The sequence below is a fragment of the Nicotiana tomentosiformis genome, chromosome 9 (assembly GCF_000390325.3).
Source record: "Nicotiana tomentosiformis chromosome 9, ASM39032v3, whole genome shotgun sequence".
NCBI lineage: Eukaryota > Viridiplantae > Streptophyta > Magnoliopsida > Solanales > Solanaceae > Nicotiana > Nicotiana tomentosiformis.
Window position 1 is genome coordinate 36,170,521 of NC_090820.1, and position 21,829 is coordinate 36,192,349.

A 21,829-nucleotide genomic window follows, 5' to 3' on the forward strand; every position below is an offset into this window, starting at 1 on the left:
GGGATCTTGTTCTTCAGAACAGTTAAACAGCTACGTTGAGGACCTGGTTCTTTGAACATTTAGTCATACATTGTTAATCATCAAAACTTCAATACTCAACACTTCACCATTGTTCAAATTCCATAGTGCAAAACTCAACCTATAGAAAGTGGAAATTACCACTCGTATAATACTATTGATGGTAGACTATAATCTCATGTTTTAGTCGCTTATTACACTCTAATTCAGTGCACTTTACTTGTGTTGAGCTTTTATTGTAGTGGTTTTGCACTTATTGTGTGTTTTATGCCTTGTAGGAGTGATTTCGAGTTATGTAGATGTTGTGGAGCTAATTTGAGCTATTTGGAGCTTTGAAGTCTCAGTAGAAGCCCAAGCAATTAAGTCGGGATCACGTTCAGGGGTCAAAAACCTAGTCTGGATGTCCAAAATTTGAAAAACTCATTTCTCGCCATAATTTGCACTGCCGTCCCGCGGCATGCCCCGCAGGGCGCGAGGCTCTAGTGCAAAAAGTGGCCAGAAATCATATTTTGAATCGTTCTGGAATTTTTGGTAGCCCAAAAATGTTAGAGTGACTTCCCAATTTCGCTGAAAAGGGGTAGTTTCGTCCGGGGTTTGTTTTGGGGGTGGCTTAAATACACCAAAATACCATTTTAGATGGACTTTTGATAGATTTTCGACCTAAGGAGGCCAAGGAGGATAAGGAGGAGTTGGAAGAACGCAAGCACAAGAGTTTCATCATTCCTTCCTCACTCAAGATCCGGGTTTGGATTGAATCTATATTTTTCTATATTTTAATTACATTTGTGAAGAACTTCTCTATGTCTATGTAGTAGATCCTTTTGGGTTTTGATGAATTTGGTGTATTGATGATTGCTTGTGGATTATAACTCTATTTTTATATATTTGAATCGTTTTTGGAAAATTTAATTGCTGCATCTATATTCACTTGTTCTTGTAATCGAAAGAGGCATAACTTGTGATATCTTTGTATTATATTGTTGGTTGAGTTCATAGATTCTTCTAAGTAATCGAAAGAGGCTAGTTGAATCATTGATTAAACCTGGTTAGGAGGATAATCGAGAGAGGTTCTCCTAAAGACCAATCAATTACGCATTCTTGCGTATCTTTATAGAGCTTAAATTGGTTCATATTGTAAGGTTGAAACTTAATCGAGAGAGGAGTTTCTACTAAACAATTGTATTGATAATTAAGTGAATTTGAGAGGCTCACTTGAACATTAGAACTGAATTATCTAGAGTTAGATCCTGAACAATTATCTTGCACCTATTCTATCAACCCCTATTTTCTCCCATCGATAACTTCCTTGCTTACCTTTGTTGCGATTGTCATTAGTCAATAGCTGTAGATTTTAGATTCTTAGTTAAATTTTATTATTAATCATAATCTCAACTGTTGATCCTCCTGGATAGCAATTAAGTTAGAAACTACGTGAATACTATTTAAATCCAATCCATATGGACACGATATTATACTATACTATCTTTGACTAGCGAGCACAATTTAAGTGTGTGTTTTGCGCTCGTCAACTATATGTATATATTTATACTAAGTTCAAATTTACATTGCCATACAAATAGTGGATATGGTTGTATTTTTCACCCGCCATCTTAAATGTTGAATTTGTCTGCAGGCAAGAAAGCTTATATACATCATATATCCCAAAGAGGCTAAATGTGCAAAATAATTACTCACTCTATTTCAAATGACATATTTTGCTTATCTAGAGTTAATTTGAATAAACCTTAAACTTAAATTGGATTAGTTCAACTCAAAAGTTTAACATTAAAAATTAGATATTGAAAAACTACACGATATGTATTGTAAGTTACAATTTCTTTTATATCATTATGATAATAAAATATGTTAAAATATTGGTCAAACTTCACACAGTTTGACTCTCGGCAAACAAATGTATCATCTAAATTGACACATAGAGTATGACATTACCTTCATTCCCTTGTTTACTAGCTAGTACTAAGTAAATAATCTTACAAGCAATGTATTTATTTATTTATTTATTTTATAATTGTGAACCAACTTGCGCACATCTCAATTAATTTTATGAGGCACCTGCTACTTCCCCTAGCATAGATACCGAATAATTTTGTACATCGATATTTGGACAGAACAAGCCATGCATTTTTGTAAATCAAATCGGGCTACGAAATTATATTATGAAGAATACTGGAAAGTTATGATTTAATTACTAGCTCAAACTTGTCAAGATCCCTCGGATAAAGTGACTATATTTGGTATACTGCGAAAAAGTTGCTCGTTCAAAATTCTCTCCTAATCTTAGGGGGAAAAAGGTTAATACTTATTTCCATTTTCATCATTCCTTCAAAAGAGATTTGTTCTTAAAATACTTAGGACATGGTGTGATATGAACTTTTCAGATTACCCGTTCTACTTTATGAATTGTGAACTCATCTTTAGTATTTACTTATTACAAAAATAAAATAATTGGCTATTTGGACTTTGAGAAAATTCTGAATTCATATAATAATATTATGACAAGTGTTTGCTTGAGTTAATACATTTCACTCGTTATAGTAAAAGGGTTATTTGGTTCATGACATATGGAGGATTATGATCCCATTTTTTTTTTAAGTTAATAAGTTTAAACCTAATTTGTTGAAATGTTTGGAAATATTGGTTCGGTTAAACCCGCTGTCAAAACACTAGATCGGTCCTGCTCCGATCCCAAGAAAAAGAAAAGGCGTGCAATCTAAAACATCTTGAAAATAATGGTTATTCAACTCCATAACCAAGACCAAGATGCATCAGTTGGACTTGAATCATATATATATATATATATATATATATATATATATATATATATATATATATATATATGTAATTAACTGTTTTTGACATAAATAAATTTAGTATTATATTTGTATCCACAATCACCAAAGAATATTGGTATAACACCACCTATGGATGCGATTTTTTTGTGTTCGTGTTCTGAAAATGGAGCCACCTATGATAAGATAAGAGGCGCTTTAAACTTTGTTATGCGAATCCGAATTAGAGACTTCGAATTAAATGGTGGCAATAGAGTGTGTGTATATATATATATATATATATATATATATATATATAATACTGGTATAGAGTGTGGAGGTATTTCGTACACGTGACGATAAAATGTAAGAAATTTTTTCGAAGTCTATAAAATCTGACACATTCCCTCTTCAACAATTGTACTACCACCACTCCCCCAGTCCCGCAGTCCATCTTTCTCGCCATTTCCAAGCTCCCTATATAGTTTCACGTGAAGCCTTCCTCCGCCGTCAACCGCCGGTACTTGCACCGCCGGTGACCGTCAGTCTCTACAGCTCATCTCGACTGTTACGTACTACACATATGTACAGCTCACTCCACTCTGTTTATTCCCATTTCACTTTCTACTTGTACACAACAATATTCTCGATATATATATCTTAAATTTTAAACATTAATTATTCTCTTTCAGGATGCTACTAACGTCACAGTTTCAATTGCTCATTCAAGAAACTAAAAATAAAGTAACAAGGGCTCAGAAGCAAAGTTTCTGTGGCTCAAAAATTAATTGAGTATTTGTTGGGATGATAGAGAAAGAGGAGGTGGTGTTTTTACGTGAAATTGTTGTAATGATAATGATGGTGTTAATGTTGTTGGCAAATTTGTACGGTGGGGTAGAGGGTATTCATCACCCTCATCGAATTCTTGTGGATACAGATATGGACACTGATGATTTCTTTTCTCTTATCTACCTTCTGAAGCTTAACCGATCAGAAATGGACTTAAAGGTATGATTTTGCTGTTTTTATTGATTATTCACATATGATATGCCATGCCTTTCTTTGTTAATAAAAATCAGGCTTTGGTTTAGTCATTAGTGGTTGGTAAGAGCGCATGATGTGTGGGCTAGGCACCATTGGCAATAGCCTAGTGATTAAGTGAAAATAGTGGAGGGACGAACCCATTATCCATCAAGTTTACCCCAGCTGGCCCTTGGGAATTTCTCGATTATAAAAAAGAATTTGTAGTTTGTAAATTACTTAATTGTTCACAAGGGGCCAAATAGAGTGGAATTCTTCATATGGCCGAACCCTACTAGCTTGGGTTTGAGGAATAGTTATTGTATACTACTTACTATATTCTTTGCTTATACCTTGTTGATCTTTGATTTTGAGAAATCTGCTATATATAATCTGTATATGATGTGTCATGCTAAAGGTGGGTCAAAAGTTTCCAGACCTTATTTTGAGACTCTATTCAATTGGCTCTAATTTCTTTCTAAACAATAGTTGTTGAAGAGTCAGTTTCTTAATTTAAAGTAAGATACTAATGATTACTTTAACCAAACTTCTTGATTCACGTAAGTATTACTGTGTAAACTGGTAATTTAAAATAAGCTACTAATGTATTTCTCAACCTACTTTCTTGGCTTTCATGGGATTAATAATTGTAAAGTTTGACTAGGTTTTACTCCGATTCATTTTGACGAACATTTATACTAAGCAATTTCAGAATTGTTTGAACTCATGAATAGGGATCAAACAAGTTGTACATTTCTTTCTTTTTGTTGAAAGCATGTCATGGAAAGTTTTATAACTCGGAAGGGGGCGATCCCTTTGACATTTCGTGCTATAAATGTTTACATCAGCTCATAAGATAAGTTTTTTCTATTGAAAAAAACTTGAGAAGAGAGCATTTTGCTGCAGGCAATAACTATTAGCACAAATGCATGGAGTGATGCAGGACATGCTGTTAATCAAGTATATGACATTCTTTACATGATGGGGCGTGACGATATTGCTGTTGGTGTAGGAGGTGAAGGTGGCATACTTCCCAATGGTACCATTCTGCCAAATGTTGGTGGATATCTGCCAATGATTGATCAGGTGAACGAAGTTTTTCCATTTACTGTACCTTTGGCACAGTTCTGCAAGTTAACAATCATTTTTAGTGTCAAGATGCTGTTTAGTTATACATCTCCATATTCATCCTTTACTTGAATGTGCTAACTTTTCACTGAGTTGTTAGGGAGATGGCACAGCTGGATATTGTAGATATAGACAAGCTATTCCTGTGGGTCCTGGAGGACGTTTGGACATCGACTCAAATTTTGGGTTCCGAAAGAGCTTCCTTCCACAGGTACCATTTTGTATTATAACTGAATGGAGGATAACTTGTCAATCTGCCTTAATCACTTCAATCAAATTGTTGATATAGGATACACAAGAGTAATCAGTTTCTATCTTCCACCTTTCTGTTCATACCATTATACATTGTTCAATTCTCTGATGCACACGTTGTGAAGCACAGCCTATCTTTAGCCCAACTGTTATGGTTCGTCAAATCTTTGGTAGGATATTATTTCTGTTCTTCTCTTGTTATATACAAGAGGAAACAGTTAGACAGCTTAGCTTCAATCTGCAGAATGGTTGAATGCGGTAATAGCAGAATATCTATTAACCAGCCAAGGATCACTGCCTACGCAATTGTGTCTTGACAGCCCGTAACAATGATATGGCATAAAAAGGTATTAGCGTGTCATAAAAATTATGAATGGTGAAGATCCTTACCTGGAAAGGTGCTCTATGTGAATTTGTAGAGTTGGCAGTAATGCAGCTGAAAGAGGATAAGATCAGTTCTGTCCCTCATAAAATCACTATGACTAGAAGAAGAAGCTTAGGTCTCATTGCTTAGTTCCTGTTAGTTAAGATATTTTCATAACATGTTAATCTTGAACTTGTCAACAGGGCAAGAGACAATATTCACCTCTTCGACAGCCAACAGCTCAGCAAGTAATGATCAACACAATTTCGTCGGGGCCTACAGTAGTTTTTCTCATCGCGTCACATACAAATTTTGCATTATTTCTTCTAAGTAATCCACATTTAAAGAAAAATATTGAACACATTTACATAATGGGAGGTGGTGTACGGTCAAAGAATCCTACAGGTTGCTGTCCAAAGAATGTCAGCTCCTCTTGCCAACCTCAGCAGTGCGGTGACATTGGCAATGTATTCACAGATTACACAAGCAATCCTTATGCTGAGTTCAATTTCTTTATGGATCCTTTTGCTGCATATCAGGTATTACAAAAATCAATAGGCCTTCTACTGCATGTTCTTTTATTTTGACATGTGTATGTTGTAGCTAAACTTAATAGTCAGCGACTTCATTATTCCATTATACTGTAGGTAATCCATTCTGGCATTCCAGTTACTCTTGTCCCATTGGATGCCACAAACACGATTCCTGTAACTGAAAAGTTTATTGAAACTTTTGAGAAGAATCAGCACACTTACGAGGCACAGTACTGTTTCAAGTCCCTGAAAATGGCTCGTGATACTTGGTTTGGTGACCAATTCAGCACGGTAAAAATTTATTAATGTTAAGCTTGGTAAATACTTAATGATATGAAAACATCAGTGAAAATGTGATTTACTGATGACAATGTTGCTAAATGCAGATTTATTTTGTGTTGCTAAATGCAGATTTATTTGTGTTGCTAAACGCAGAGTTATTTTATGTGGGACTCCTTTATGTCTGGTGTAGCTGCTTCAATCATGCAGAAACAACACAACCAGCATGGAGAAAATGAATTTGCAGATATGGAGTATATCAATATCACAGTAGTTACTTCAAACAAGCCATATGGGATTTCTGATGGATCAAATCCAACTGTTGATGGTCATAAAACTACAAAATTCAGATTAGCGAGAAATGGAGTTCATAGCGGCCATGTACAGACTAGACTTCGTGATCCATTTTGCGTACAAAAGAACAGGAGGGGCAGATGCCAGGTGATGAATTGTTTCAGGTCATATCCGGATTATGGTTTTTAGTTATTGTCTCCTGTAAAGATGACATTTTGTTGTAACTTGCAAAAGCATGATTTAACTCCTTATTGGACCAGAGTATTTTAAGTCTGTCATGGTATAGAAATTCAAAGTTTCTTGCCTTACCATAGAATTATGGCTCTTTTATGTTTTCAATCACCTAAGATGAGTTTGGAGATAGTCTGATATATGATTTTCTCCTTTTCCTTTCTGATTTTCTATTAACTACTCTATGCTTAACTTTTGTACTGTTGTGTATTCTAAGTTGGTGCTGTTTATCAGGACGGTTATACAAAAGAAGTTGGTGGTCCAGGAGGAGTGCCTATTCTTGTTGCTATAAGAGCAAAACCTAATCAAAATGCTAACAGCGTATTGGACAGAGAGTTTTTTGTTAGCTTTCTGGATGTAAGTTCTAAAACTAATTTCTAAGTTTGAATTGGTTTTATTTCATATAACATCAGCTTCTATTCAAATGACTATATGAATGCAATATGAGCTTCATATGCCTTCTTATCTACTCTTTCCTCTTATTTGCCTGTGACCTTTTTGCCTTACACATTTAAAAAAAAGGGCTGACCATGTCAAGACTAATGCTATATTTGTCATGGTTGCAGGTCTTAAACCAAAGAGAAAACACCGGAAGATTTAATTTTTCTACGCAATTTCCTTATTACAGAAAAGTACTTTACAAATCAGATTTAAGGGGCAAGCATCTTGGGAAGAATGTTATGTTTGATATGGATATGAGTGCTGGAGATTTTCTAGCTCTCTTTTATCTCCTTAAGTTACCAGTACAAGAAATCAATCTCAAGGTAAAATGACCTTTTGTTTTCAATAAGATCCTCAACTGAAAATTCAGACTGGTATCAGAACCTGTTAAGAAAATTATTTTCCTTCACCAAACACAAATTATGCTTCAGTAAGTTTCTTTCTTTCTTTTCTTTAATGGGGGGTAAATTTGCTTCAGTTCACGCTCAACTCTTTATCCAAAAATGTATTTTCCAGTTCTGTTAAGTTTTGGAATAAATTGAATGAATTTTTGGCCTTGAGTGACATAGCAGAACTGGGCTGAGCCTAAGATAAAGGATTAAATTTTGTAAATAACTAAGTTGAGGAAGCAATGCTTGTCAATGTGCAATATCTTCTTCTGTTCAGGCTATAATTGTGAGTCCGACTGGCTGGGCGAATGCTGCAACAATTGATTCTGTGTATGATTTGCTTCATATGATGGGTCGTGATGACATTCCTGTTGGCCTCGGAGATGTGTTTGCAATGAATCAGTCTGATCCTGTTTTCTATGAAGTTGGTGACTGCAAGTACAACAAGGTTATTCCACAAGGTAGTGGTGGATTTCTCGACTCAGACACTCTTTACGGATTATCTCGTTCTTTGCCTCGAAGTCCTCGCAGGTACATTGTCTAGCTAGTGTTAAGCATTGACATATCAGGTTATTCATCTTAATACTTTACTTTCACATGTCCATTTGTGTACTGTACAATTTTTCTGATGTACCAGCTTGATCTAAATAATTTCAGATATACAGCTGAAAATTCTGTGAAATTTGGAGCTCTCAGGGACACTGATCATCCTGAACTTAGACAACCTCTAGCACTAGAAGTGTGGGAGTCAGTGGTGAAATCACTCAATCCAGGATCCAAAGTTACCTTTTTAACCAATGGTCCATTGACTAATATAGCAAAGATCATTCTTGCAGACAAGAATATGACCGAAGCTATCCAGGCAAGCATTTCCTCTACCTTTTTGGTCTTCTGAGAGAGAGTCCTTGCTGCATATCGTTTCCTAGTCCCTCGGGTAGCTTAACTCAGTTACATCGATACTCTTTTTTATGCCCAACTGTAAGAATCTTAACATCATATAAGTACCATTTAGCTCACATATCTCTCGTACACTATGGCCAAACACTAGATTACTGTTCCATCGCTGACAAGAGAGCATGGTTTGAATTTACTTATTGAGATATCTAGAGTAGACATTCCTTAATTAGAAAGCACTTTCTTTTGAATAATGATGCAGGATATACTAATTGTTGGGGGACACATCAATTATGACAACACAGAGAAGGGAAACGTGATCAATGTTCCTTCTAATAGATTCGCAGAACTGAATATGTTTCTTGACCCTCTGGCTGCACAGACAGTTTTGAGTTCGGAACTAAATATCACTCTCATTCCACTTGGCATACAGCGGACCATCAGTGTATTTCCTGAAATTCTTGAAAGACTTTACCAGACTAAAAGGACACCTGAAGCAATCTTTGCAAGGCGTTTGCTCTCGAGGTTACACCACCTTCAAAAGACACATCCTGGATACCAGCATATGGTATATAATCTCATCTCAATTTATCCTAAACATTTTCCTCGTTACACTGAATGAATTTCTAACTTTTAGAAATGTTACTGTATTTAGCGCGCAATGTACAGAATCATGTGTTTTAAATCCTGTTACTTATTGCTTTGTAATTTAACAGAATACATTTCTTGGAGAAATCCTTGGAGCAGTAGTTTTGGCTGGTGATTATTCTGTATTAAAATCAACATATGGTGTCAAGAACATAAAAGTCACTGCCTGGGGGTATGAATCTGAAGATGGACAGATAGTTATAGACGAAAAGAAAGGCAAATCAGTGAAAGTATTGGAGAATCTGGATCCATTAGCTTATTACAATGCTTTTGCAAATCGACTAGGTGATGAGAAACAGTCTGCAGCAGTTGGAAGCTTTGATGAGCAGAGAAGAATTTGGAATACACCATCTAATAGAAAGAAAACTTCCCCTTAGTTGCTCTTCCACTGCTTTTTCTTCCTGAAAATTTTCTTTCTTTTTTTTGGTTTTATGTGTTTTTAGGTAATTTGTTCACATCTCTGACTCTTGAGAACAATTGACTTACTCATTCTCGATGCTCAAGCAATAGTTAACAAAATTGTACATATAGTTACACAGTGACAGTGGTTATAATGGGAAGGAAATAAAGGAAGATTTTTTGACTCATAGTTCATTCATTCCCATATTAAGAAGAGTTTACCTTTTCTGTTGTTTACTAGTAAGCTATCCCACATATTCTAACAGTTACCAGTCAACTTTTAGCATATTGCAAATTTTATCAATATGCAGTTGAAGTTCAGATGGTTGCCTTGAACTGCAGTTTAGGTCCATATCACCCCAACATTAAATAATTGACATGATTAAATATGGTGTTTCCTTCATTTTCTTGTTTAGTTTACAATCATACAAGCAGTTATCAGCCTATCCTACAAACCTGTCATGTGCACAGCTAAGATTTTTTTTTTGGGGATACTTTTTTCAAGTGTGGAGAACGTGATTTCCAATACCTATATTTATAGTTAGGTTATGGACATTATGGTAAAGAACAGTATAAGTTACAGATGAAGTGGGAAAGGAGTAATGGCTATTATGGAAAGGCATGTAAATAGAGGTGTTAGAGTTGCAAACTCCAAATGAACGTCCACAATTAGTATTACTCATAACACTAGAAAATTATTGGAAAAATTACATGACACATCAAACATATACACTGTATTTATCATTCGTAGCTATACTTTCAACAAATTTACCATACTTAACTATATTTGAATTTTATTGCAAATCCATGAAACAAGAGATTAAATGTTTGAACTGAAACAAGAAAGCAACAAGCTCTCATAGCTCAGTTGGCCGAAAAAATATATAAAATTTATATATATATATTATGTATGTTATATACAAAAATTATACAAGTTTTATACACTTTCTGGCTACCAGATATAAATAATTTCTGGCGGGGGCTAAAAGTGATAATACCCCTTTTCTATTGACACTTTTTTTTTAGAAAATCTTACTTTATACCTATTAGACCCAAACTATTTACCCTTTAATACTCAAGCCCAAAAGATTTACTTTTCCTACATATACAGCCTAAACTATTTACCCGCCTACCCGATCCCCTTCCCCTTTTCAATTTCTCTAAATAAGAGTCCACACCCCAGATGTTCCTTTCCCCTTTAAAAAAACACGCATATATTAGTCTTTTTAGTGGATGATGAAATTCAGTACAAAATCATGCATTTACCCAAATATTTTTAGAATTTTCTATATAAATTTTAAAAGACAAGTTTTCATATTATTTTACATGAGTTTCGCTCTAAAAATCCTCTTTCTATATTAATATTTTTTTTTTGTGTATTTATTTGTATTTTCGAACCCATGTGTTGTTGTGGTTATATATTAAGCTTCGCATACCAAAATATTTGTGTGTGTTTAAAGACCCACCATTATTGAGCTTGAAACTCCTAAATCTAAAAAAAATTATTTTGAAGATTTGAAGTTTAATTCGAAGTGGGTGCTGTAAAATATTGCTTATAGTACCTTCAGGAAGTTTATAGTGAAATTTGGTCGCATTTGGAGCTGGTTTGAGGTACTTGAGAACGAACTTTTCAGCTGAAATTTAAAGAACACAGTTACCCAATAGTATACCGCTATGGTATACAATTTACTATAAGAGTATACAACTATACTACAATAGTATACTATAATAATATATAATATACCGTAATGGTATACTGTGATAATATACAATATACTACTACTACTACTACTAATAATAATAATAATAATAATAATAATAATATACTACAATAGTATACTTTGGTTGCTATTTGTTAAATCATCTGGGTGTTATTGTGGAAAGCTAAAATCGTGGTTATAGTCCGAATTTGATTGTTGATAACTAAAAAAAATAAAAATGGTCCACCAATGAAGGAGCTTTGAAGCTTTGATTTGAGAATTAAAAGTTTAATACAGTTAACCCTATAGTATACCGCTGCGGTATATAATTTAATATAAGAGTATACAGCTATATTGCAATAATATACTGTAATAGTATATAATATATCGCAATAGTATACTGCAATAATATACAACATACTATAACAATATAATGTAATAATATACAATATACTTCAACTGTTATTGTTTTATCAACTGGGTGTTATTGTATAAAGCTAAACTCGTAGTTATAGTCAGTCCACCATTAAAGGAGCTTTGAAACTTTTGGTTTGGAAATTAAAGACTTAATAATTGTTTGGACTTTGAATGCAGGTGGATATTATTAAAACTTGTTGCAAGTATTTGTATGGATTTGAATATGAAGTTTGAGTTCATTTAAAGTCGATTGATGTGGATTTGGTCGAAAATTTTAAACTAAAGATCTTCTCCAACACTTAGTCTCCCATTTAAATTTTTGGTTGTTCCTATATGAAATATGGTAAGGTTTTATTTTGGTTTCTTTGAAATTGGTGCTAATTTCAACTTCTTTCAACTACAATCTATATCTATATATTATTAAAAGGAGAGGAAAGATCTCTCTCCTTAAGCCAAGTGGCAGCCTAGAAAAAAGCCACATGGTATAAGTAGTTAATAATTATTTATTGGTTATTATTTTTGAATTTAAATATCTATAAAATAATAAAATAAAATATTTTATAATAAAAAAACAAAAATTAAAAAAAAACTGTCCATTCAAATTGGAAAGTAGTTTCAAGTTGAAGTTTTTAAATTATTTTAAAATAAAAAAACTGCCAATTTAAAATTTCTTTGTTTTTTATTTTTCTTTTTAAAAATAAAAAGTTTATTTATTCAGAAAACATTATTGAGAATAATAAAATAAAATAAAAAATAAAAAAATATATATCTTCTATTATATTATAAAAAGTAAGTAGCATACAAAAATTTAAATAAAGTAATATGCTAATAAAAGTTTCTATTGAATAATAGAATAAAGAAAAATATAGAACAAAAAAGTTATTCAATGACTATATAAGTCCCTTTAATTTCATAGCGATTTTGTTATTGGGTATTTATTAAAGCGATCTAATTTGTTCAAACAAGCCCGATCACAATTTAGTTAAATTAATATATTTTAATATTGATCGCGCATCGCGCGGGTATGGCTACTTGTAAGTATCGTCTACCCGTAAAATGGTACCGTTGAATTTATACGTGGTTTCTAAACAAGTGAACTACTTTGATCCTGAAATAATGCAATAATTGAAGAAATATATAATACTTAGCCTTGAAATACAGGCGAAACGACAGAGATGACAACTACGGGAACAAGGTCTCCGGGCACAGCAAAGATGAGATCAAAAATCAAGAAAGTTAGATTATATTAAGCTTTGTATAGAATATAGTATAAGTTTTGCCAAAAAAATCGTGTCCTTTACAATGATCACTGAGCTCACTATTTATAGCTATGTTTAGGGAAGAAGGTCCTAGGACCGTGCCCTCCTTTAATGTCAATTATGAGGGTCATTGATGAAGATGTAACAGTGAGCATAAATGTCAAATTCTCTGTAATGGATCATCGCTCTTAATGCTGCAGAATATTCTTTATTAAATGCTACCGGGCGCAGAGCATTTAACACACCTTTATGAACGTTATCATTTCCGGTGACAAGCGAAATGACTGCTTTCGGTCTTCGACCATCCCCGTCTTGGGTTCCATATGTCCTCCCTTTAGACGACCACATGTCATATCATATTTCACCCTATACAGATAGTCCCCCTTCTTTCCGGTGACATAACTTTGTGTTATCGGGAAGTTGGTAGAAGCACCTTTTTGGCGGGAATTACTATAACTCCCTCTGAAGATTTTTGACAGTTGATTAGACGTACGTATCTCCGCATTTAATGCCCCGAACATGCGTTATCCCAAGATTCAGCACATCTTTTGCCGATTATCGAGGTAATCATGGCCATGAATTTAGTCGTCAAAATTTTACTTATACGCAACATTCTTTTCCTTTGCGTTTCATAATTTCTCGAGCTTCCGATTTGCATCTTTATTTTCCATCCTTTTTCCAATTCTCTTCAAACACTAAACCTTCTCCTTCTTCCTTTTAAATGGCTTCTTCCTCCAAGTGTGTTGGTTCTTCAAAGAACAAGAACAAAGCCTAGGACTTTGCTCCTCCAACGGTGGATTCCATCATACCAAGAAAAATCAGTATCACAAAGGACCTTGAAGAGAAATACCCTACTTCTAACCCTCGTACATGGGCTGTTAGCAGGTACCCTTCTTTCATTCGTGCTTCAAGTATTCCTTCTATGAAAGAAGACTGTCGCTGCCATGAGTTGGATATCATTGCTTTTGATCTATCGGAGCGAGTGATCTTTCCCAAGGAAGGTTTTACATACTTTTACACGTATCCCTGTACTTTGGGTGCATTTTCTTTGAGCGGAGAGCTTGATTTCATGATTGTGGGGTTTTGCCTTCGCTACCAAGTGTGTTTGGCATAGATAAGTCCTTCAGTGTGGAGGACGGTTTCCTGTCTTCGACGTTTGTGCCAGGAGACTAGAGAAGAGCTAACCTTAGCTCATATGATGAGTCTCTATTCTCCCAAAATCTTTCGCGGGAAATGATAAATCTCTGCAAGCGTGGCCACCATACTTTGTTGTCCAGCATGGATAATGACAACGACCGTGGGTGGATGGAACGGTTCATTGTAGTCGCCACCAACGACATCATTCCGACAACGGCTTCATCATTTACGGTTGCTTTGAACCGCACTGGTAAGCTCTTTGTTTAGTATTTCTTTTTACTAGATATTCATTTATGGTCGTATCAACTCTTCACCCTTCGCATGTTTAAGCAACTCGATGGATCCTACCGGTGGTAGAAGGTTTGGACCGGTGGGTTCAGAAGATCTTGGACGTCGCGTTGCCCGAAACTCATTTGTGGAAAGAACTGTCCCTTAAATACGGGTGGAAGGCCAAAAATCATGATAATTTGTATTTACCTTGCTTCCATTTTTTTGTATATGGAGAACTTGGTTGAACCCTTATGACTTGTTTATGAAATTAGGTCTACCTGTGGGCTTTGTTGCTCTCCCCGAGGAGGATGTTTTGGCTGATCCTGCTGATACAGCGAGGCTGCTTCAGGAAATACTTACTCGAACAGGTATCTCCGGGCCTGTTTCAGGCGCAAACACTTCTTTACGGAGTCCCCGGCCAGAGGATAAGCAACCAAAGAGGGCGTTCCACCGCGGCCGTGGAAAAGAATAATAGGTCAAAGACTGATGCCCCCGAGTCATCTCCGGTGGCAATGATGACTGCTCCTCCTTCCGGGCTGGTCATAGACACCGTGATGATTGATGATTATGAAGAAGCTAGTGATGAGGGAGCTTCTTTACATAGAATGCGACGATCCTCATCATCTTAACATGATGCTTGACCTGTTGAGATAGTTACACCAACTGAAGACGATGTCTCGGCACTTTGGGGAGAATCTGATTTGGTAGAAAATACCAACTTCCATTTTTGGGCCCCAATCGTTGTAACTGGTATTGCGGGGCTGAGTATCGGGTCCTTGCCGTCTTTGGTTAGCGAGCATCCAACAGCCAGCACTACATTTGATGCAGCTGCTTCTCACTCTTTAACTCCATCAGCTTCATCTCCACCTTCTTCAACACCAGCAACTGCTACATCACTTTCATCTTCATCCACTCTTCCACCAACAGTTGCTACATCACCTCCATCGGGCGAATCTGATCATGAAGAAGGTGTTCCTCTTCCACAGTCCCCAGTTCATGGGAATTTGGGGCAAAATTATGCTGCCCCTTCTGAAGATCCACAAAGAAGGAGGAATGTTACTCTTTCGGTCTCTACAGGATGCAACTTGCTATCCCGGCCGGTGGATCTTGCTAATTATCTTAAGCCTTTGGCTTCACAAAGATTTGGAAAAGATTCATGCACTCTCGGGAGAGAGCTTGTTGAACAATGCCATGCACAATGCCGCAGCGGTACGGTCTTTTCTTCTTTCCTTACTTCTTCTACTTTTGTATGAATGTATTTTAAGTTTTACTTCTTCTTGTTTTGTAGGCCAACATTCTTGCTTCTGAGGGCCTTCAAAGGTTGATTCGTGAAAAGGAAGAACTTACTTCCGAACGAATCAGCTTTTGGGGGAACGAGACCAAACTGTTCTCTGCCTCTCAGAATTGGAAAGCAAAGCTATTGAGGTCGTTGTTTTGGAGGCTCGCTTGTATCAAAGCGAGCAAGAAGTGGTAACCCTTAGACAAGAAATTGGCCCGCTGAGGGTTAGATTTGATGAGGCTAAGGCCAAATGGGCTGAAGTCCAGGACATCGTTCTTGCTGCAACCGAGCGCGAGGCTGCTACTACCAAAAAAGTAACTAACTTAGAAGCAGCTTTGAACTCCAAAATCGAAGAGCTTGCTGTTGTGGGGGAGAAACACACCCATCTAGAAGAGAAGTACAAGAAAAATATCGAGCATAATAGGCTCTTTAGTTCAACTATCCGAGACCTTGACGTCAGCCTCAAATCTGCTAGGTTCGTCTAGGAAAGACTTTCTGTCGAGGTTACCCGACTAAAAGAAGAACTTAAGCGTCGAGTGGCTTCCCTCGTTGTTGAAAACACTTACGCCATGTACAACATGAGGATAAAAACCTTGGAGAAGGCCAAAGTTGGTATCATCGACTTTGATGCCGAAATTGCTAAGTCCCGAGAGCTTGAGTTAATTGCTAAAAGTGGACTCCCGGTGCAGTCTGATGCTCCTGGTTCTTCTGGTTCCGGTTCAGAGTTTTTGGAAACTGAAGAGAGATCCGAAGGTGACGATGCTGAAGACCAAACTAGGGAAAATGTCGAGCCATCGGTGGACCCACCTACTTTTCCCGGGAATGCGGACACTTCTCTTCCTCCTAGGTCCGGAGGCGCTGCAGTTTAGCTTTTCTTTTCTTTTTCCCATTTTGAAATTTTACCGTTTTGGTATGTTCTTATAAATAAAGATATTTTTGCTCAAGTATCGTTTAAGTCTTACTTTCGTTTGAATATCCATGTAAGTCTTTAATCTTTGCATTTGCTCAAGAGTTCAGCATACGTTTTCCTGTTCGCACTTTACTATGTGTAGTCTCGAATGTGTTTTCCTCGAAGCACTTTGGTTCCGAGCATTATCCCTTTTATATGAGGGTTTCTATAAGTATTTGCGCAAGTTTACTTTTTGCATCCTTTTCAAACGTGGCTTCGGGTGTATTTTTTCCCGAAGGCATTTTTTATTCCATGCATAGATTCTTCCGGAACCAACCCTTTAATGTGAGGATTTTTATAAGAGAGGCCCCTCTTATATTTACGGTGCTCTTGAAAAGGACATCTCTTGTTCATTACGGTACTAACATTTGAAGTACTTGTTTAACTTTCAAATGACAAAGTTTATTCATCGTTCAGACAAGAAACAAGATAAAAACAAAAGGATTTCATTTTATTCCTTCAATTTTCAAAAAATACACAAGCATTTGCTATGCTGAAAAGAAATTGCCATTACTTGTGGCTATCGTATACAACTTGTTTCTACGGGGCTGGATGCGCAGTCCCCGATCCCGATTATGCATTTAGTTTCCGAATTTTCGTTCTCCAGTTGACATAGCAGTCATTATTGTCGTATCCTCATATCATTTTCCCCAGTATTCGAATGAAAAAAGTGTGAATTGAAACACTGGAAGTCTTGTATCTTCGAAGATTCCACTAATAAATTGCTAGATAATCCTCAACTTGGAAACATAACTTTACTTCCCCTCAGGAATTTATGCTATCGAGCGAAGGAATATCTAACAACCCTCTAGTGGTTTGTGCTTGTGAACAGTTGGGTAACCTTTGTTCGGTGGCAAACTTAACTTCCCAGTGGGAATTTGCTATCGAACCAAAGATTATCTAACCGTCCCCGAGTGTAAGCTTGCTTGTTTACCTTGCTATCAAAGGTCTTATTGTTGTTGTCTTCGTAGTATACTTTCTGTTGCTGCCTCATTAAAAACCTTGCCAGAATAACCCGATTGGGACAAAAACTAAACGAAGGGAAAAAGAGTGCAGCACATACTTTCCACTTGAATAATGTTCATCAACAATAATACCTTTTGAGGTGTGCCACGTTCCAGTTGCTTGGCAACTTGTCTCCATTCTGGTTCTCCAACTCGTATGATCCTTTCCCAGTGATAGCTAAAATCTGGTAGGGGCCTTCCTACGTCGGACCTAGCTTCCCCGTATTGAGCTCCCAGGTGTTTTGGGTTACTTTCCTCAGAACCAAGTTTCCTACTTTGAAATAACGGAAGTTGGCTCTTCGATTATAATATCGCTTCATTCTCTGCTTTTGAGCTACCATTCTTACATGCGCAAAGTCTTTGCATTCCTCGAGCAGTTCCAAGTTGATTTACATCGCCTTTTTATTCGATTCTTCATCTGCCTGAAAAAATCTCAAAGTAGGTTCACCTGCTTCTACTGGGATTAGGTCTTCAGCACCGTACATAAGGGAAAAGGAGTTTCTCCTATACTCGATTTGGCCGTTGTTCGGTAGGCCCATAGAACTCCGGGAAATTCTTCGGTCCATTTGCCTTTTGCCGCTTCCAACCTTTTCTTGAGGTTTTGAAAAATCACTTTGTTTGTTGACTCCGTTTGACCATTTGCGCTCGGATGATAAGGGGAAGATGTGATCCTCTGTATCATCAAATCTTCGAGGAACTTTGTAACTTTTGCACCGATAAATTGTGGCCCATTGTCGCATGCTATTTCTTTTGGTATTTCGAATCTGCAAATTATGTATTCCCACAGGAAATCGACCACTTCACATTCTCTGATCTTCTGATAAGGACCCGCCTCCACCCATTTAGAAAAATAGTCAGTCAAAATAAAAAAAAAGACTTACCTTTCCGGGAGCCGGTGGCAGCGGTCCGACGATGTCCATCCCCCATTTCACGAACGGCCATATGGACATAACTGAATGTAAAGGTTTTGCCGGTTGGTGTACTAGTGGTGCGTAATGTTGGCACTTATCATATTTTCGTACGAAGTCTTTGGCGTCTTGTTCCATGCGATGCCAGTAATATCCTGCCCGTACCAACTTCAACACCAAAGAATCTACGCCCGAGTGATTGTCGCATATCCCTTTGTGGACTTCTCTCATGACATAATTAGCTTCTGACGCTCCTAAGCATCGGGCCAGCGGGCCTTGGAAGGATTTTCTATACAATTGGCCTCTCTTGAAGCTATATCGTGCAGCTTTGGCGCGTAACGCCTGTGATGCTTTGGGGTCTTCGGGCAACTTCCCGTGCTCGAGATAGTTGATTATTTCATTTCTCGAGTCCTAGACCATACTAGTCAAATTTACCTCATAGTAACCATCCGTATCCAGGACATAGCTCATCAGTTGTACTACCGTCCCGGATTCCGATCCTTTAATTTTCGTCGATAATCCTAAGTTTGCTAATGCATCCGCTTCTGCGTTATCCTCCCTCGGGATGTGAGTGATTGACCACTCCTGAAATAGCGCCAAAAGAGCCTAGACCTTTACCACGTATTATTGCATATGTTCTTCTTTGGTATAAAAGATCCCGCAGACCTGATTTACCACCAGATGCGAGTCATATTTAATTTTGATAACCTCGAAATCAAGTCCCCGGTCCAATTCGATCCCTGCAATCAAGGCTTCATACTCTGCTTCATTATTAGTTAAATGGATCGTTCTGATGGCTTGTCTTAGGGTTTTCCCTGAAGGCGTGATTAAGACTATTCCGAATCCAGACCCCTTTACGTTGGAAGCTCCGTCTGTAAATAAGGTCCAGACCCCCGATGTCGATTCCGACACCATTACTGTCTCCTTGGTTGCCAGAGGCAGCAGTCCCGGGCTAAAATCGGCCACAAAGTCAGCCAAGACTTGCGACTTAATTGCAGTCCTTGATTTGTATTCTATGTCGAACTCACTCATTTTGACGGCCCATTTGGCCAATCTACCCGAGAGCTCGGGTTTATGGAGGATGTTCCGCAAAGGGAAAGTAGTCACCACAGCTATCGGGTGACATTGGAAGTAGAGCCTCAGCTTCCGAGCAGTGACTACGAGAGCTAAGGCCAATTTTTCCAAATGTGGGTAGCAAGTTTCTGCTCCTGCTAAAATTTTGCTAACGTAATAAATGGGAAATTACGTACCTTCATCCTCTCGGACTAAAACCGCACTTACCGCAACTTCTGAAACCGCGAGGTAAACTAGCAATGTTTCACCTTTCTTTGGTTTTGAGAGCAATTAAGGGCTCAATAAGTACCAATTCAGATACCCCAGAGCCTACTGGCACTCCGGTGTCCTTTCGAAATTCTTCTTCTTTTTTAGCAGTGTAAAGAAGCGATGACATTTTTCCGATGACCAGGAAATGAACCTGCTCAAAGCTGCTAATCTTCTTGTGAGCCTTTGGACTTCCTTTACGTTCAACAATTGATCCAGGATAACCTCTATGACCTTGATTTTGTTGGGGTTTACCTCAATTCCCTTTTGTGAGACCAGAAATCCGAGAAACTTACCGGAACTGACCCCGAACGCGCACTTCTCGAGATTAAGTTTCATGTCATGCTTCCTCAAGATGTCGAATGTTTCATGCAAATGCTCAAGATGGTCACCTGCATTCAAAGACTTAACGAGCATATCGTCTATATAAACTTCCATAGTCTTTCCTATTTGCTTTTCGAACATCTTATTTACGAGCCGTTAATAAGTGGCTCCAGCGTTTTTCAACCCGAAGAGAATTACACTGTAACAATATGTACCGAACTTCGTTATAAATGAAGTTTTTTCCTGATCTTTCGGGTTCATATTGATTTAGTTGTACTCAGAATATGCATCGAGGAAACTCATCAGCTCGTGCCTGACTGTGGCATCAATCATTTGATCGATATTTGGCATTGGGAACGAGTCTTTCAGGCACGCCCTATTAAGGTCTTTATAGTCTACACATATGCGGAATTTATTGTATTTCTTAGGAACTACTACTACATTGGCTAGCCAGTTCGTATATCTTACCTCTCGGACTGAACCGATTTTAAGCAAGCGAGTTACCTCCTCTTTGACAAATTTATTCCTGGCCTCGGCAATAGGGCATTTCTTCTGCCTTACCGGAGGTACCTTAGGATCCAAACTCAGCTTGTGCATGGCTATTTCCATCGGGATACCTGTCATATCCTCGTGCGACTATGCAAAACAATCAGCATTAAATTTAAGGAATTCAATAAAACCAGACCTGAGCTCCGGTTGTAGTCCTGTCCCCAAATGGAATTTTCTCTCTAGGAATTCCTCGAACAATGCAACTTGCTCCAGTTCCTCCTCCATGGAATTTGTTGTGTCTGTCTCTTCTGGAACTTGAAAATATCTTGGCACATGATATTGTTCTGACGACTCTATTCTCGGGCTAACTCCTTCCAGATCGGGAGTAGGTATCGGTTCATGTAATTACTATGTCGTGTGTTCCTTCCCTTTGCTACTGGAAACTGAGATGGCATTCATCTCCCTTGATGCCGGTTTATCACCTTTTATCTGCTTGATTCCTTCGGGCATTGGAAACTTCAGGAATTGATGATATGTTGAGGGTACAACTTTCATCTCGTGTAACCATGGCTTTCCCAGGATGATGTTGTATCCCATGTCACCATCTACTATTTCGAAGAGAGTTGTTTTCATTACCACTTTAGCGTTTGTGAGCAGCAAAATCTCTCCCCGGGTCGTCACACTCGTAAGGTTGAATCCAGCGAAGAGCTTTGTTGTCGGGATAATGCTTCCGGTGAGCTTAGCTTGCTCCAATACTCTCCATTGTATGATATTAGCCGAACTTCCTGGATCTACCAGAACATATTTAATCTTAAAATCTAATGCATTTACAGAAATTACCAGTGTGTCGTTGTGTAGTAACAGTAATCCATCTGCGTCCTCTTCCGTGAAAGTGATATCGTCTTCCCGGAGTCTTTTACTATGTGTTATTGACACTTTCGTCTTCTTTGCTGCCGAAAAGGTGACCCCGTTAATCTCATCCCCCCTCCCCCGAAGATCATATTGATCGTTTGGCGTGGAGGTTCTTCTCCTGCTTTCGGAAGTTCTGCATTGTCTCTGTTATGACCATAATTGTTCTTAGCTCGGTCACTCAA

The 21,829-nt window shown here is 37.5% G+C and overlaps 1 protein-coding gene across 4 annotated transcripts; it reads left to right on the plus strand.

Moving 5' to 3' along the window:
* The first annotated feature begins 3,159 nt into the window (after window positions 1-3,159).
* On the plus strand, window positions 3,160-9,867 carry LOC104101328 (nucleoside hydrolase 3-like). 4 transcript variants are annotated; one of them, XM_009608766.4, is made up of 13 exons: window positions 3,166-3,392; window positions 3,500-3,815; window positions 4,734-4,913; window positions 5,056-5,166; window positions 5,775-6,110; window positions 6,219-6,395; window positions 6,540-6,824; window positions 7,143-7,265; window positions 7,475-7,672; window positions 8,016-8,269; window positions 8,396-8,600; window positions 8,895-9,200; window positions 9,349-9,867. In XM_009608766.4, exons 2-13 carry the CDS (start codon window positions 3,612-3,614, stop codon window positions 9,655-9,657), a joined length of 2,688 nt encoding a protein of 895 aa, XP_009607061.1. In that variant the 5' UTR covers window positions 3,166-3,392; window positions 3,500-3,611; the 3' UTR covers window positions 9,658-9,867. The 4 variants fall into 4 exon arrangements, 3 of the variants coding, with proteins under 3 accessions (XP_033513312.1, XP_070042242.1, XP_009607061.1); XM_070186141.1 differs by lacking the exon at window positions 7,143-7,265 and having other exon boundaries at window positions 3,165-3,392; XR_004508294.2 differs by lacking the exons at window positions 8,016-8,269; window positions 8,396-8,600; window positions 8,895-9,200; window positions 9,349-9,867 and having other exon boundaries at window positions 3,160-3,392; window positions 6,540-6,841; window positions 7,475-7,612.
* The last annotated feature ends 11,962 nt before the right edge of the window (window positions 9,868-21,829 follow it).